The 17,704-nt window shown below is 36.7% G+C and overlaps 1 protein-coding gene across 1 annotated transcript in view; it reads right to left on the reverse strand.

The window, feature by feature from the left end:
- The window catches only part of LOC149542587 (uncharacterized), a 230,419-nt gene that overhangs the window by 175,035 nt on the left and 37,680 nt on the right, over positions 1 to 17,704 (reverse strand). The window contains exons 4-5 of the mRNA XM_089797485.1: positions 15,794 to 15,893; positions 10,540 to 10,647 (exon numbers count right to left, since the gene is read on the reverse strand). Of these exons, the coding sequence (XP_089653611.1) occupies positions 10,540 to 10,647; positions 15,794 to 15,893 (208 nt within the window). The remainder of the gene's footprint in view (positions 1 to 10,539; positions 10,648 to 15,793; positions 15,894 to 17,704) is intronic.

Raw genomic sequence — 17,704 nt, forward strand, 5'->3', positions numbered from 1 at the left:
AAATTATACCTTTATATTTATAAAACATCTGAAATTATGAGTCATGACAATGGTTTTTCAAAACAAGAACAGTGATAAAGTTTGCAAATGTGATGTATTGTTTTCAGTTTCAGATTTGCTATATGTTTGAAATAATAATACATGATAAATGCTTAGATGCATAACAAAGAAGGCAGACTTTAAACATGAACAAGAGGATCCTAAATCATATAACAATGACACATTGCAAATGATAAACTTAGGACTTGAACAGTGATAAAGTTTATTGTTAATGAGTATCAAAGTTTCAAACTGATTTGGTATTGAATTACATTTGATAAACAACAAGCTAATACAAAAATAAAAAACCAAAAAAAAATCAGAATCTTAATCAAGGTCCTTAGCTATGATGCTCTCCACCGAGTACCCGGTACGTGGGATACGTGTACCCGGTACTTAGGTACGTGGGTACTCGGTGGGTACGAGTACCAGGGGTGTGGGTACGAGTACCCATGCAACCTTGGTATATACAACAAAATTAGAGTTTATATGACAAGAGATCCCAATAACTAGTAGGGATTTGGGCATTGAGACCCTTAGGGGTTTGAAGGGCAGCAATGATAAGCTGTACAAGGTGTTAGATGTGAGAAAAACTCGATGATAGAAGTGGTGCAATTTTTTTCAGAGAAAATGCGACGAGAGAGAGTAAACATCATTACTAAGGAAAATCATTTTTTTAACAATAAACAAGAAATCTGAAAAACTAAATCACATTAAATTTGGACAAATTTTCCAAGGAAAATCTGCGACTGTTATTTTTACCAGAAAACATTGCGAGTTTTACAAAAACTCATCAGCAAGTTATTGGGTGAGTGACATGCCTGGCAAAATGGCTTGCAAGTTCTTGCAACTCTCCAAGTATGATTACTATTACAGAATAGGTCTGTTTCATAGCTAGCATAGAATACAAAACTTTATAAAAAATATATATATAATAATAGACACAGAAATACAATATATAAGTACCTATGGAAGCTCTCTAGTACCTGAATAGAATATAGTCGCATTAAAAGTAAAGATGAGTACGAAATGGATATACTGCTCAAACCAGTCATTTCAGTTGAAGAAGAATCAGTCATTCATATGTTGTAACATTGCCACTACATGATCTAAAATCAAATTTGACTGATAGCAACAACTTGATCATCACAACAATTGTAAAAAGCAATCCAGGAATATTATAGTGCGACAACTGTAAAATCAATATATGAAACCTCTATTCAGAAGGACTCTTCTGTCTTCAGAAACTAGTTTGACAAATTAAATGATTCATTTCTACTTATAATGTAAAGAATTTGCATCTTAAAATAGACAAGGAACCTGATAATGGAAAGGTCTTAATAACTCCAATTCTATGTCACAATATATTGTCCATAAGAAAGATCATTATCTATTTGTATTTGGAGCTTGTCATAAGAAATTTCAAATATCTAGTTTAATTATGAGACCACAAACCAATCAATAATTAAATATAAGTAAGACTCTGAACCTACCTAACCTGCCCTTCTTTTAAAATTTAAGCAAATACATATGTCACAATATCACACATGTAAAAGCAAACAACTAATTTGGAAAAAATTAATAGGCCCTAACTTCATTGAAATATAATTGAGATTAGGATGGATGTTTTGCCATGTTGGAGACTAGCAGCAGAGTCCATGCTCCCTTGGATACTGCCTGATAGTTTTTAAGATTCTCACACTTCATAGAAGATTCAAACATGTCTACTTATGGTTTTCAATTACTATTCTGGCCACATCTTACTCTTTTCAAACACATGAATACAATGAATTGCTTTTGAGGAAACAGGAAAAGATGAAACCTGCCAAAAAATATAAGAGAATAATATGTACAAACTATATTATTTATGTCCAAGTGCTCAATTACTTAAAACTTATTTGCAGTACTCCAAACAAAAAAGCATTCTACAGAAAAAAGAAAAGAAATCATTCATATAGTAACACCGTCATTTACCCTGGAGAAACCCAATCTGGGAAAACCTCCAGCTAAATGACTGCTTAATTAGTTTCTAAAAAGAAAACAAAGGGGTATATCATGTGTTTTGGTTCTATATTGATGTCAAAGATATGGTATGAAGTATGATAGCAATATTGAATGATGAAGTACACCGAAAATAGTAAATAGGACAATGAACAATGAAACGATCCTCAGCCTCTGGCTCCCCAACTGCAGAGCCGACAAACCCTTTCCTCTCTCTGTGGCTGATGATCAATCTCAATGCGGAGTTGGTGAGACCCAACTCTGAAGGAACCAACAATGATCCTGAGCGAGTGTGACCAGTGATGAGATAGCTACTAGGGCCAAACAATGATCTTGTCACAGATCTCCAAAAAGTGGGTCACATAAAATGCCTCTGTGGGGATTTACCCAGGTGGTATGAATGAACTGTTTGTAGATGTTTTCTTTAACATACTTGCTTAGCTCTTGTCGGGGAGGGAGAAGGTGAAGGGGGCCCAAGAGAGTACTAGAAAGGAAGGAGATGACCAATTTCAATACCAACAGAACCAAAAAGGGTAGTGGCCTCTAACAACCAACCACGAGCACACCCAAAGGAAGCCAAGGTAATAGTAGACTTCAACGAAAAGAGGGTGAGGAAGGGATACCTACTACAACCCTCACAAGAGTTGGCAATCCCCCAAAGGTGATGAAGAAACCAAACCAAATTGAAGATGGCCTCAAGTCTGAAGGAATAATCGTCAAACTCAACAAGAATGATGCAGTGCAAGATCGTTCTTCTCGAATCTAATGACGTGTCGGAGAAGAACCTAAATCCTTTACACAGAAGCTCAATCTAACTCTGAAAGTGAGTGTACCCAAACAATAGAACCATAGAGAACGGTAGGCTTGATGAGAGTGTCCATGAGATCATCTTGGGCATGGTGTCCTGAAATTGATGTCAAAAACATTGTCGCTCGGGGAGGGCCAAAGAGTTGTAGCCCTTATAGATCCATGGCTGAAGAGCAGGCCTCATGTTAAAGCAAGGTCTAGCGAACTTGAATCCTAAGTATAAGACGAAGAAATTTCTACTTCCACAATCCTATAGAAGAAGTGGGGATGAGAGATCTAAAGTCCATTGAAGGACATAACCTTAGCCTTCCCTAGGTTCACCATGAGATGCCATTGATCATAAAACAAGGCAAGACCATCTAACAACATTATAAACCCTTAGGAGAGGAGACCAAAAGGACCACATCATCTACAAAGAGTAGAATAGAGAGAAAAACCTGGTGGAGGAGACACCCATCATGAACCAAAGTGCAATCCTAAAAGAAAATCTAACTCATAAATGTAGATCCCAAACAGAGTAGGGGAGAGGGGGAAACCCTTCTTGACCCCGATAGTACTCATTGTTGAATGTGATTAGATTTCTTACAGATTTGACTATGAATGTCTTTTCCATTTTCAGAACATAATTATTAGTAATCTCTAATCTTTATTTTAAGTTATTGAACACCAAAGGGCGAGGCATTTATTTATTTCGATACCTCTCTTGGTTGCTCAGTTGGGTATTAGTATTGTTTCAAAAGAGACAAAGCCAAAAGGCATGTCATGAGAGGACATGTCTCATGTCTGCTCATGACATGACTGTTGATATAAACAATTATTAACCTTATACTAATCAATTTGGTTAATGCTTAACCAAACATGATTTAAATTTAGTCGCTGATTTGTATAAACATAAATGGATCATCTACTCGACCCTATTATGACTTAATGTGAATGCATCTGATCATTACCTCATGCAAGAGATCTTTACTTGATCACCAAGAGATGATATAATCTTTAAGTACAGATTTATGCGCACTTAGTTTGATATGAATAGTTTCGATTGAATGCAAGGATAATCGCTTGTGTGAATTCAATACATATGAATGATAATTCTAATTTAGCACAAGTACTATGCAAGTTTCTATATATGCATGTATATCAGTTCACATAGTGTACTAATATACATGCATGCATGCACATATTCATACAATCACCATAATTAGTTATCCTTGTATCTGACCGAAGCTATTATATATCAACACTCATGATGAAATTGGAGAGCAAGTAAGGAGTCCTGAGACGGCCAAGGACACATATATAATCTCATGATAGCAGTCAAAAGGATCTCTGAAATACCAATATCCCTAAGTCTCTAAAAGAGGGTAGATCTCATAACATAATCAAAGGCTTTGCTGAAATCCACAAAGCAACAATAGACTTTCGAGGATAGATAACGGGCTACCTTGATGATGGCACACAGAGTCAACACATGATCCATAGTCAAAAAGTCCAGTTTAAAGCCCGCCTACCCACACGTCTAAATCCCCAAAATCCAATTCCCTAGAGGAGAGTGTGTAGAATCGTGGTCTATAGTTTGGCAAAAGTGTTCCCATCATGATAGTCCTACAATTACTAAGATCAAAAGCCACCCCATCCTTGTGGATTGGATGAATGATGTGATGAGAGCACGCGGCAAGGAAGCCCATGCAGACCACCCTGTCGAAAAGATCTGAAAGATAAGACCCTAGGATGGGGGACCCGAGCTAGAAGAGCTTGGCGTGGACCCCTTCCTTATATGTCGCTCTGTTTTAAAGAAAAGGAATTATACTAAAGGACGATAAGGCATCAATAATATATGTTTGAACAATATCAAGTAAAGGATTATGTAGGTTTTAGTATCGATGGACTAGAGATGCAAATCTCAACTATACATTAAGAATTGGGATATAATAACATCAACTAATCATTAGTAATTATTTATTTCTTATTCAAAAATGGGCGATCTAATAAGACAAAGGGAGATAATACAAAATAGAACACCACCATTTTATTATAAAGAATTAATAGCGATTCGTTATGTGAGGAAGGATGCGATCTATGTAAATAATGGTTTATGAATAAAAGGTCATGTACCCTCCAAAAAGGCCACATAAGCCCCATATAATGAATTCAAAAGCACTGATAAGGAAGCAAATTGCAAAGAGATGAATAGAAGACAAAAGGGAATGTAAAAATAAAGAAATATGTATTTACTTTTAGATCGATCACTCTGAGGTATATATATATACATCACAATATTAGAGAAGGTTGGACATTGGACAAAGGCAATATGAGAAATTATTGAACAAAGGATTAAAGAGGGTCCATCAATGAGTTCTTGATACTATTGTGATGAGTAGTGAAGTTGATGCTTCATTTTGAGGTTTGTGCCCCCATTATTAGTGAAGTTATTAGGGACTTGATTACATACCATCTTGCGATCTCCAAGATTTTAGAAGTCGGCTCTTGACACTTGGGGTGGAGAAAAGACTAGAATAGATGAAACTGCGGAAGGCATATCACCAAATTTAGAGGCTCCAAGACTTTGAAGCACAAGTGATTTCAGAGTGGATATCAAATGGCGTATGCGGACCAACCATCTCAAACACCCATATGCTCATGAATAACTACTATCGTAACATAAAGTAAAGCATGCAAATGAGAACTTCAATGACGAAGAAGTAACCTAGGCATAATTCTTCTAGAAACAAGCATTTCAAAAGCTAAACTAAAATCTTGTTGGCACATAAACTACAAAAAGTGGAATCATAGAATAAACCAAAGGGTCAAATTCATGATTAATCTTATTCATAATTCTGGACTTAGTTATAGCTTAAGGCACAATAGTAGCCTATATGATTACATCGATCTAGAAATGATAGCACTAACTCCAATTCTCCTAGAAGGAAGTCTAGAGGAGAAAAGGGTTATGAACCTTCGATGATGTATCATATGGATATTCGGCTTGTTCTCCCTATCTTTCAAGAGATCTGACTCCTCTTTCTTTTTACAAATATACAAATATATATAGTCTAAGAGGGAAGAAGCCTTGTGATTTTTGAAAATGATCTTTAGTCATGGGAACAATGTCGACACCCTAGTAGGACTAAGGGGTCGCTTTCTTTTATCAGTTCCTATGGGGTAAGTTGCTTTTTTGTGTTTCTTGTGTCGAGGAGACAATTTCTATTTCTATATTTGGTGACTACAACTCCCAAGTGAACACAGCCTTTGCATGAAAAACACCATGCTTTGTTGTTGATATGTTGTGAAAGCCTATGGTGTGAAGATGTACCCTGAAGGTGACTGATACCTGAAGACATATGTCGCATGAGGGCCTCTTTTGAAATTGAAAAGGGGTTACATCTTTGATGGTGCGGCCCTTTCCAGCGTGGAGCTAAAGGGTATCAGCTTCAAGAAACCAAAGACATGACAAACGAACGGATACTCTGCAATGGACCACCTTCTTCCTTCAAAGGACCTTCCATAGGATTCACACACGTTGGGGTCGACTATGGTCATGCTCAGCCAACAAGAGCTAGGAGCAAAAGGGGGAGACGTGGCAACAAAACTCACATCAACAAGTCTATATTGAGTTTGGCTAGATCAAGTCGATCAACATTGGCCCAAACCCACAAGTGGACTTTCATCGAACCAAGAATTAGGTCAAAATGGAACCAAACTTCGGGCCTACAAGGTCGAACAAAACTTCCTAGGCCAAAAACACTAAAATCGCTAAAAGAGCTCACTTCAAGCTATTACGATTTCAACAGTTCGGAAGGGTGATAAGTTTTGAGAGGGATAGTTGGGCCATTGATGTTTTTTGAAGTTTAAAATCTGAATTGTATCTCCAACATGATTGCAAACTTGGAGCATGTGTGAAGTGTCATCACAAGATGGCATCTCATGTTTGATGTCCAACGTGTCAGTAGTACTGGTGAAATGATGTAGGGTTTTTACCAAAGCAATCATTGGGTGATGGTGGCAATTTACTGTACAAAGGATTATTTGTGCCCTAAAATAACACTAGTCAAGTCCAGGGTGACATGAGTGTGATTACATTCACCATTGGATTTCATTTTTTCATTTCTCTTCGTCTCTATTAGGTGTTGGTCAAGAGTCTACGTGGTTATTAATGTGCATGGAGACAAACTTCACCATGCTCATGCAAAACACAAAGACTGCTTCTTCGGAAAGATTACAAGAAATATGTTGAACGGCATCATCAAAATTGTTGAGTTGACTTTCTAGCAAATATTTGGCATGATAGTTGGGGAGGACTTAATAAATTATAAGCACCACTACTGTGCTAATGTTGATACTCCATCATTCTTTATGTGACTACTAGAGCTTGGTTCGAAGGAGGATGCTTTGTGGTTTATGAAGATGTGTGCAACTAGAGTGGTGTTGTGTGTGTGTGTTAATATTGGTCTTGGGGTGACTAGGGCTAGGTTTTTGTGCTCACCAAGGCAATTGGAGAAAGATTAATGATCAAAGGCCCCCAATTACCCCTTCCTAGTTTCAAGTGCCACAAGCAACTAGTATGAGAGGCTTGCAAAGGCAAAATTGGATGCGAGTCATTGAAAGAAATTTTGCACACATGAGAGGAGGAACAAAAGAGGTTGAAGGAGGTGAAGAGAGTGAAGAACAAGGGACTGTACAAATGAAAACATGCGAAATTTAAGCCTAAAGACTTTTGGTTCAACAGGCCTCTAGGTGTGTAGAAGGTGCGAGAAAGGGTCTTCCCTTTCTCTTGAGTTTTTTAGTTTGGCTTTGTATTGCAAAATCTATAGCTAGCTATCAGTGCTATACCCATTTTGAATTGTATATGTAATGGTTTGGTATTGGTGTCGTGTGCTCTAAATGCTCATATTTTGTGCAAACGATGTTTCCTGATCGTTAATGGCGTATTTTGGCTTATGCTCATCTAGGGTTTAAGTTTTCTAGACCACGTTTTAGTATGAGGCCAACCATTCAACCCAGAGTTAATAAGGGTATGGGTTCTCTTGCTTTGCTTAAGAAACAGTGTTTCAAGCACCATTTTCAGGATACCTCATCCAAGTTATCTATCTTGGATTCTCTTATGAGGCCTACTGTTCTCTATGGGTCTGTGGTTTGGGGCCCATCTCTACTTGGTTCTGATTGAGCCTCGATCAAGCAAGTTCAGACTTTATTTTTGAGGCACATTATTAGATGTCACAGCTTCACTCCTCATAGTGTCATTCTTGCGGAGTTCGGTGCTCATCCTTTCAGTCTTGTGGCCAGTTTTTATTTGGTTTGGCTCCTCCATCATCTTCGTGATTTTGCGAATCATGTTGGTGATTGTGATCGGTACTCTTATTTAGCTCTTTGTCCGTCTGTGTCTACTGCAAGGGCAGAGTTTGGTTCTCGCGCACGTTGTTGGTATGCACAGGCCTCTTCTCTGCTCGATTCGATTGGGATTGATATTCACTGCCTCCCCTCCTTTTAGTTCTCATTGGATGCCCCTATTCACCTTCTCCCCTCTCCGCAAGAGTTGAATGAGCATGTTAGACTTGACATCTATAGACAGTACATTGCCACTACTTGGGTTAACCCTCCTGGTGGGTTACGCCCACAGATGTCCTTTTATGCGAAGCACTTTTTGGAGATGTCTAATGGTCTTATTATTTGTCCTAGCTACCTTTCCCGGAGGTGGTCTCATGTCCTGCTATCTCTTTGGGATCTTTCAGAGTTGGTTCTCACCATCTTCGGGTCCAAACTGACCATCATATTGACAGTGGAGAGTGGATCTATAGGCTTTGTACTTTGGGTGAGGTGGAGACAAAGACACACTTTATTTTTTGCTACCCCATCTCTTATGAGATCAGAGGGAGATTTGTTTTGTCTGTTTCAGTATTGCTTCTCTCTCTATGATTGTTTCAGCTACTATGATCAGCACTATCTTGCACTTTATCTTCATGAGACCACTATGCTTCGTGATAGCACAATTCAGCCATTGCTTCCACATTGGCACTCGTCTACTCAGCTTATTACTGTCTTTTTCACACCATTATCTCCTTTGCGTGGGGTGAAAAGGCCTTCTAGCTCCACTAGATCTACCAGGCATTCCAGATGCGTCGGGTCCTGGACCAACTATTTGCACTAGCAACACTCCTCTATGAGTGGCCACATACAAAGCAGGGCCTTTACTCATCAGCATACATATCATTCAGTGATTGACTTCTTTTCGCCTAGAAGGACTCCTAATCTCTCTCTTGGCCTCCTTTCTAGTTCTTTCTTTGCTTTCTCTTGTTGTTGTTTGTATTTATTTTCGGACACCTTTATGTGCTCCTGCTGCTATCAACCTCATTGTTGTAATCCTCCAGTCCCATAGACCTTTTGTTGGTCTTTTGCTGGACATTAATATCATTATCTTATCTTATTAGGTTGTAATTGTCATAGAGTATACTAGATAGTGTCATGTTATGTAGGTTTATCTTGGGTGGCAAATGGTTTCTTCAATAAAAAACTTATTATGTAATCTTTTTTATCACATACTCTTAATAAAATATATATTTAACCATTCAAAAAGGGTTATCTTACAAAATAATTAGTGCTTCTCTTGGTTCCCATGAATATTTAAGAGAATAACCAACTTTTCCCTATTCATTTTATATTTCTATCATACTATTCAGAAACAACTGTCCCATTGATACCACTCGTGTTGAGCACTAGGATTTGCATACACAATCTATAATGGGAATGCATATACCTTTATAATCCTATTTGTGAAACTATGTTTATATTGATAGCATTCATTTTAATTTTTCATCACATTCAAAATCTCTGCACATAAACTCTCAAGTCTCTCTAATGATAGAATTATACCTGACCTCTTATTATCATTGTAGTCTACTCCTATCAGCTATTCTATAGTGTACGAAACACTTGAGAAGCCACTCCTCAAAAATATAGACCTACTTTAACTTCTACATGACCTTGTAAAGCATTTTCTTTGCACAAATGAGCTTTCAAATAGTAATGCCTTACTTAAATCATCTACTCTATTTGGGATGCATGTCTAACTTCTAATTTAAGTTAGTTATAGGTCAGGTGAAAATTCTGCCAGTTTAATCTGAAGCTGCACACCATCTACAAAATGAAAGGTCTTCTAATATGGCACCACAGTTTCTGTTAAGAATACACGTAACTCCAGCAACGAATATAAACTTAATTTTTATTTTTATTTTTTAAAACTCAAGCATACTACATTTGATGTATCATTCCAACTTTTCATTTAACAATGTCTACTATCTTTACAGAGAACTACTTTAGTTTCTCATTATATGCTTTTTCCAATTTCATATTGTAGAAAAGAGTTAAAATCTATAAGAAATTTTGGAAAGGACACAGCTTTAGACATATAAACTTAAAAGTTACATTAATCTACCAAAAAAAAAACACAAAATGTAAAGAGAATATGAAGCTTCCAAAAATCATAATAACCAATGCCCTCTTCATGACTTTGGGAACTTGTATTAATGCCCAAGATACATGCTTACAAATAATAGGTACCATTGATCGTGGACTATATCTTTCAGTTTTTCTCCATTAGCACAAATATATAATTAGTTAGGGGATTCATCATCCAGCAAAACTAACATTACTACCAAAATAGAAAATCCAGTGATCTTCGAGAAGGGTTTAATGCACCTGCTGGACTTGTCCACGTAAAATGTCAAACTGGTCAGCCGTGCAGCAGATGTTTCCAGTAATAGTTGGGCAGAGACTTTGAATCTTCGCAGATAGTAACTTGCTGGGCTGAAGAAAGCACAATAAAATTTGTTAGTGTTACAAAATTCATAATTGTTTACTACCATTCCATGCCACTTTTAGCTAATATGTAGAATGCTTCAATGAGTAACTTCACACACAGGAAACCAAGCAATCTATTCACTTTATAGACAACCCTACAAAAAAGGCATACATAGAATATACATTAAAGCATTGTAATCAGAAAAAATTTCATACGTTCAAAATCATAGATTGCATCAAAATATTTTGTCCTCCATTATATTACTCGGAGGAAGACAAATTATGTCAGGCCTGGAGTATTCTTATCATCTTGATGACGCAGAAAATAATAAATCGCTCAAAAATAATTTTTGATACACCAAAGCACAATCACGGCCAACTTTTATATGCTTATTCACAGAATAAAAATGCAAGTTTATTGTAAATCATTATATTCAGACCAAATTCCATACTTCCCAAATCATCGATTCCATTACAACACCTTTTTCTCGTTAATATTGATCAAGGCACAAAATTATGTCAGGCCTGGAGTATTAACTCACTAGAACACAAATGTGCTGTTTAAATTCTAAGATTACCACCATCATGGTTTCTTTTAAAATATGACCCAAATCCTAGCCAGCATATCCATCCAAAACTAAATTTACCAGATCACAAGATTATTGACAGTATAATGTAATCATCAAAGTTTATCATCTAATCATTCTATTTCATAATCAGTAAGAAAGCATGATACGTGGGGATCACCTTATGGTGTGGCAGTGTTGTGGTTGCATTGTTAATGGTGCAACCAAGGTTCTAATCCCGACTTGGCCCAAAATAGTGTGAATGCTGATTTGGCCCATCTAGGTTGTCATGCTTGTGGAGATAAGGAGAGTGTTAATGCTGATGGATTGGTGCATGTGAAAGGAGATGGAGATTACAGTGTTCATGCCGAACGGCATTCAAGTTGATGGAGATGGAGATTCGGATGGAAATAACGAAGTTAATGCATGTTCAGCTCTCAGATCGTCAGAGGGCTAGGAGTGCTCCCGGACCCTATGCCAAATCCACATTGGGTGTGTGTTGGTTGCGTCGCTTCAGCTTGGAGCCCCTGGTGGACTTCGTGCTTGCAGGTCTTGGGTGTTCGATTCAGGGATGAGGTCCCTCAGATTTGTGGCCTCACTAGTTCATAGCTCTAGTCAAAAGCAAAATACTACCAATCAAAAAAAAAGCATGATATGTATAATGCCAAGGAGAAAATGAACATGTAAACAATTTTCTTTTGTAAATTTGATACATATGATATCCAGTTGTATCATCAAAATTTAAAACCATTGTGATGTCCCAGAATAGGCATTAGACAGTGTGTCCTCAAGGCTAAACAGGTCTCTTTGTTTGGTGACGTTTATAAAATGTTGGGATGGGAATGAAAGAACCATTCCTCATCCTTGAGTGCATTTTTTAATCTTTCCTTGTTCTCTTGAGTGCATTTTGGCACTTGCGAAGGATTTCTTCAATCCAAGGAAATTCCCTTACTTAGTGGACTATGCCATTTGAAGCTTGGTGGAGGAGTTTCTTCAACTCAAGGAAATCCCTTGACTTACTGGAATTTCATCTCCTTTCCTTTTCTATATTTGTTCATAGGCGTTCGTCAAACTTAACCATTTTTCTGATTTTTTCATGCCTTTCAACTTTTGGAAATTTCAAGAATGTTTCCAAACAACCATTTTCTGATTGATTGCATCACTTGCTCATTCTTCTGAATATAGAATTGGATACAATTTTGTCTCTTTATCAGTCAGAGCTCACCTATTGCCAAAATAGACATGCCAAAAATTGACTTCCAAAAATAGTAAGTTGTTCCGAAGTCAACATAAGGTCAATTAGGGGCAATGAAATTTACTAAAAATAGACACAAAATAGTAAGTTGTTCCAAAGTCAAAATAAGGCCAATCTGGGATGTAGAGAAACTTACTAAAAATAAGAATTTCCAAAAATAGCAAATTCATCAAAAAACTCAAAATTTCATGGGTGTGCCTTTTTAAAAGATTTCTCCGTTCCATACTTAGTCGTTTTTTAAAATTTTCATGTCATTTAAATGCTTGATCACAATTTTGGAGTGGAGGAGGATTTTTGCTTTGCAAAAGATTCCTTGGATGTGGAGAATTTTCTCACTTGGGCACAATTACTTGGTAGTGGAGGATTTTGTTACTTAGACGCAATTCCTTGGGTATTATGGAATTTTGATCTGTACTTGACCATTTCCCTCACACTTTCAATCTTGGGCGTTCTCAAGGATGTCATGGAATTTTTGTAACTTAGATCCACAATTAACCAACACTCATCCATTTGCTTGCATTGCCTTCTCTTTTTAGTTTTGACATACCCACTTTTCACATTACTTTCATTAACTTTGCCATTTTCTTTGGCCTCCAAGAATTTATACCTATGGGCACAAATGGGACCTAGTGCAAGAGTTTGTACATTGAGCAAAATTCTGTGCCACCCCTGTATTGGCACTCATAGGCGCATGAAGCTAAGTAGTGGATTTTTCACTTTGGGCAGAATTCCTTAGCTCTAATGGATTTGCACTCTTGGGTACATTTCAGCCCGAGTCAAGGATTTCATGTGTTGAGCGCCAATTTGTGAGTGTTGAAGATCTCTTCCTTTGGGCACATATCCATGTTTGTGGTGGATTTTGTTCCTGGCAATCTCATGAACAAACTGAGGATGGATGCTATTCTAATTGTTAGGTCGAATCTGAAACTGGATGTCTTTTCTGATTTTTCCCCTTTTGAGTGTGTTTTCAGTGCTTTTTCACTTTTCCCCAAGAGTTGTGTTTTCAAGATATGCTTTTTGGGTGCCACTTTCAGAAGTTTCTTTTTAGGAGATGCCTTTTCAGACTAGGCAAATTTTCGACCAATTGCCACACTTGTTCAATTTTTCGAATATTCCCTCTTCCTCAGCAAATAATCATCTAACCTGGAAAGTATAACTTACTATAAATAGTAAGTTTTTTAAATGCAAAATTAGGCAAATTGAGACACAATGAAACTAAAAATAGACTTATTCAAAATAGACACTGCTGAAAATAGTAAGTAATTCCAAACACAATAAGGCCATTCTGACACGGAATGAAACTTGTTAAAAATAAACATACTAAAAATAGAGATTTTCAAAAATAGCAAGCATGTCAAAACATTCAAAATTTTACTGGCATTCTTTCTAAAAGATCAATTCTCATTCACACTTGACCTAATTCACTGAAAAACACATTGTTTCCATTCTAGGAGCCACACAGACAACACTTACTTCTTATCTTAGCCAATTTCACCAATTCTCATTTGGAACACAGGGAACTACCAAGAACAAAAGCCAAAAAGACAAGGCCAGCAACAAAAAGAGGGGGTCCCCATTTGCAATGGAGCGATTTCTGAAAAGGTCACAACACTTCCCATCTTTGCATCAATGTTTCTTGCAAAAAAATCAAATAGGGATGGCTAGGAAACGTTTGCAAGCCATCCCTAGTACAAGTACACCAAGGAAAATCCAAGAGATGTGTCTTTGGGGAACATAGGATAAATCAAAGTGAGTAGACATTGGTACCATCAAGATGCTATGCAATATATCTTAGTGATTGTACAAGAAGATTGCAAGTGGCTACACAAAGTATCTTGGTTTTTGTACAAGTGGATCGAAGTTGTTGCACAAAAAGCCTCTCCTATACACATGGATCTTGACGTTGCATAAATGGATCCTAGTTGTTGCACAATAAAACTAGTTGTTGCACAAGTGATCCATAGTTGTTGCACAAAATATATCTCTAGCTATGTAAGTATTTCTATCATTTGAGGAACAAAAACCTTTGTTCCTTTTAGGCAAATATTTGGCTTCATATGGGTCTTGTTCATTTGATTCTATGCTAGAAAGTTTTAGACCATGAATATCATTTTTGGCAAGTTGTTGATTCCTTCAAGGCTGCAACTGTTCACCTCACCAAGGAGCCATGGCATATTAGTTTCATTTGCCCTGACATTATCAAATCAGCGGCATTTTGTCCTCTTTTTCCTTTGGCTAGTTAAATTATTTATTTTATTAAGAATTGTACTAAAGACAACAGATCTTCCCACAAGGGCAATGCAAGCAATTATACTTCCAAGTGATAGGTACAAGAAATGTCAGAGAGGATTGTAAAGAAGCAAGATAGCACTCAATTTCAACAAGGAATGTTCATAGATTATACATCTTTCAAACTTGTTGACAAAGGAGCATTTGAGAAGTGCTTCCTACTTCATTTTAAGAAACTCAAGCATCATTTCCAGAAGTAAAGATGTAATATTGGCTAGGTTGATAACAAAGAGATCGGTCGAAAAGCATTTCTTCCTTCAATTGCAAGAATTTAAAAAGTCATAGCCTAAAAGAAGAAAAGATTAATGTTTTATAAACTTAACAATGTAAAGTACTATACTACTTGGTACTGTCTATTTGCACACATTCACACAATGTTTGCAGAGGACATTTAAAAGTTTTTGAGATACTCCAGAATTGATTGGCAAAAAAATCAATGAAGACTATACTTGTAAAATCACATTCAAGTGGGTATATTATTGGAGTTTTCTTTCCGCATTGGGTTTCTCCAAGTGAAATGGTTGACTGTGCATTATTATGCAATAGTTTGTAGCACAACATGTGAGCACGTGAGGAATCGTAGGAGTTGTTGAGGCAGTTTTTTGTAATTGAATTAAGAAAATTCCATCCTTTCTACTAGTAATTGTATTGCATTGTGGATTTGGTTTGGTGCAACATTGTGCTAGGGTTATCTATTATTGATGATCACTAATGTGAAATATCCATCCCAATTGTAGGTCCAATACAAGTGGCAATAAAGGATTTCCATGAAACCCATTAATCCAAGCATCTCAAATTGCATGAAAAAAAAAAAATTCAAATGAAATCCTAGACATTTTGAATCCTGTTCAATTGCATATTATTCTTATTCTCCATTAAACTAATAATTAAAGGCAATTTGACATCTGATCATTTGCATTGTGAAGTCCCATACTAATATAAATTTTATACTAGTTTTAGAATACATATGTTGAGAATTTTTCATACCAACTGTAAGCAAATCATGAAATCCAACCATTAAAGAATCAAGAAAAATAACAACCTGCACGGCAGGTACTGAATATGGGCAGTTTATAACTTTTCCATCTTTGCGTTTTCCACAGATGTCATACATGGCACAATAATCTTTTCTGTGATTCACCCTGACAAAATTGGCACACAAAAATTAAACTAGTGATTTAACAAAAAAATGGAATAACAATTTAAAGAATACCTTGACAGCCCGGAATCGAGAAAATAATTTTGTATATCCATGCAACATATAATTTATGCACACAGATGTATACAATACTTAAAATAACTAGTCAACATAAAATGAATTCTGGCTCACCTTCCCATAAATAGACATTAAATTTGCATAATCTAAACAACTGCTCACAACAAATAAAAGTGAACAATCCAGTTCAAAATGAAAACAAGTGTATCCGGATTCCAAACATTTGAAAATATCTCATCAGAAGTGATAGCAAAAGATCATATATTTTATGAAAGACATTCCTACTTTGGTGCAAATCCTCAAGCAAAATGTCATTTACTTTATAATAAATCAGCATCCAATCAGTCATAAGCACTAATTTGTATTGTCCATCAGTGGACTCAACCATTATCCAGCTGTGTCTAGTTTACTCTTTTTACCAGTGCTAATACATTTAATTCCTAGCAAGTTTAGCTTTTATAGCCTCTGTCACAAATTTTAATATTGTCGTCAAAATACTGTACGTTCATTCAGCAAAGATAGAAAGGCAATTAAGAATGTTAAAAAATGCAAATGACACATTTTTGACAACCTTATTGTTTTTTTACGTTTGAAGCTATAGCAAATTGAACGTTTAAGTGGCCCAAAGTTTTCTTTTCAACAATCAAATTGTTGTTTTCTTCTCATTTCTGTTGTTTCTCTGATAAGTTTGCTAGAGCTAAGGTGTAGGGGATAAGTTTTACAGAAAAGTCAACTGTGTATGATAATTACAAGCATTGCTTGAACATGCTCATAGAAAATACTTTTACTTGTATGTCAGTCTGTGTTAGAACCAGCAGGTCAGTAAGTTTTGCATTTCAGTTGAGCTCATAAACATTGGACAGTAATGAGCAATTAACGACAGACTATCTTGTTCAAGAAAGAGAATTTTGAACTCTCAATGAAATGAAATATAATTATTTTTGTTTTTAGATTGCAATTAAGAAAATCCCAACCTGTCGCCTTATTAGTTCTACAGACTTAAACAAAACTTTGGGTTGGAGGTAATTTGTCATTCCTTAAAATTCATCTACAGCCTTGCATGACACAGTTAATCAATTGCAAATGGTCATAAGTAGTTTTCCATCTGGACCAATCCTCTCCTCCCACTCCAATGTGCGTATTGTTACAATTCCGCTCACCACATGACCATTCAGATGTCTCCTTTCAGGGCTTTATATGGGTATGATCCACCCAGCTTTATGGATTTGTTGTGCAGTGATAGCAGAGTGTCGAGTGCAGGGGATTTGTTACAGGATAGTCAGGATGTTGTGAGATCTTTGAGGGACAACATAAAGAGAGCACAGAATCAGCAGAAGCAGTATGCCGATCAGTGAAGGACAGCTTGTACTTTTCAGGTGCATGACATGGTCTACTTTTTGTTGCAGCCATATTGGCAATCTTCTATTAAGAAGAATGGATAAGAGAAACTTAAGCCGCGTTATTATGGTCCTTTCCGTACAATTAGGCGTCTTGGTGAGGTGGCATATGAGTTAGATTTGCTTGAGGATAGCAAGGTTCATTATGTATTTCATGTTTCGCACCTCAAGAAGACTTTGAGCAGACATGTGGTGCCATCTCCTATGTCACCTCCCCTAGATGATAAAGGGAGACTTGAGTTGATTTCGGAAGCAATTCTTGATACTAGAGAGAGACAATTGTGGAGGAGGACTATCAGACAGTTCCTGGTTAAGTGGCAAGATTTACCAAATGAGAATG

Source organism: Cupressus sempervirens, chromosome 8 (genome assembly GCF_028749045.1).
Source record: "Cupressus sempervirens isolate cs-2001-9-10 chromosome 8, ASM2874904v1, whole genome shotgun sequence".
NCBI classification, from domain to species: domain Eukaryota; kingdom Viridiplantae; phylum Streptophyta; class Pinopsida; order Cupressales; family Cupressaceae; genus Cupressus; species Cupressus sempervirens.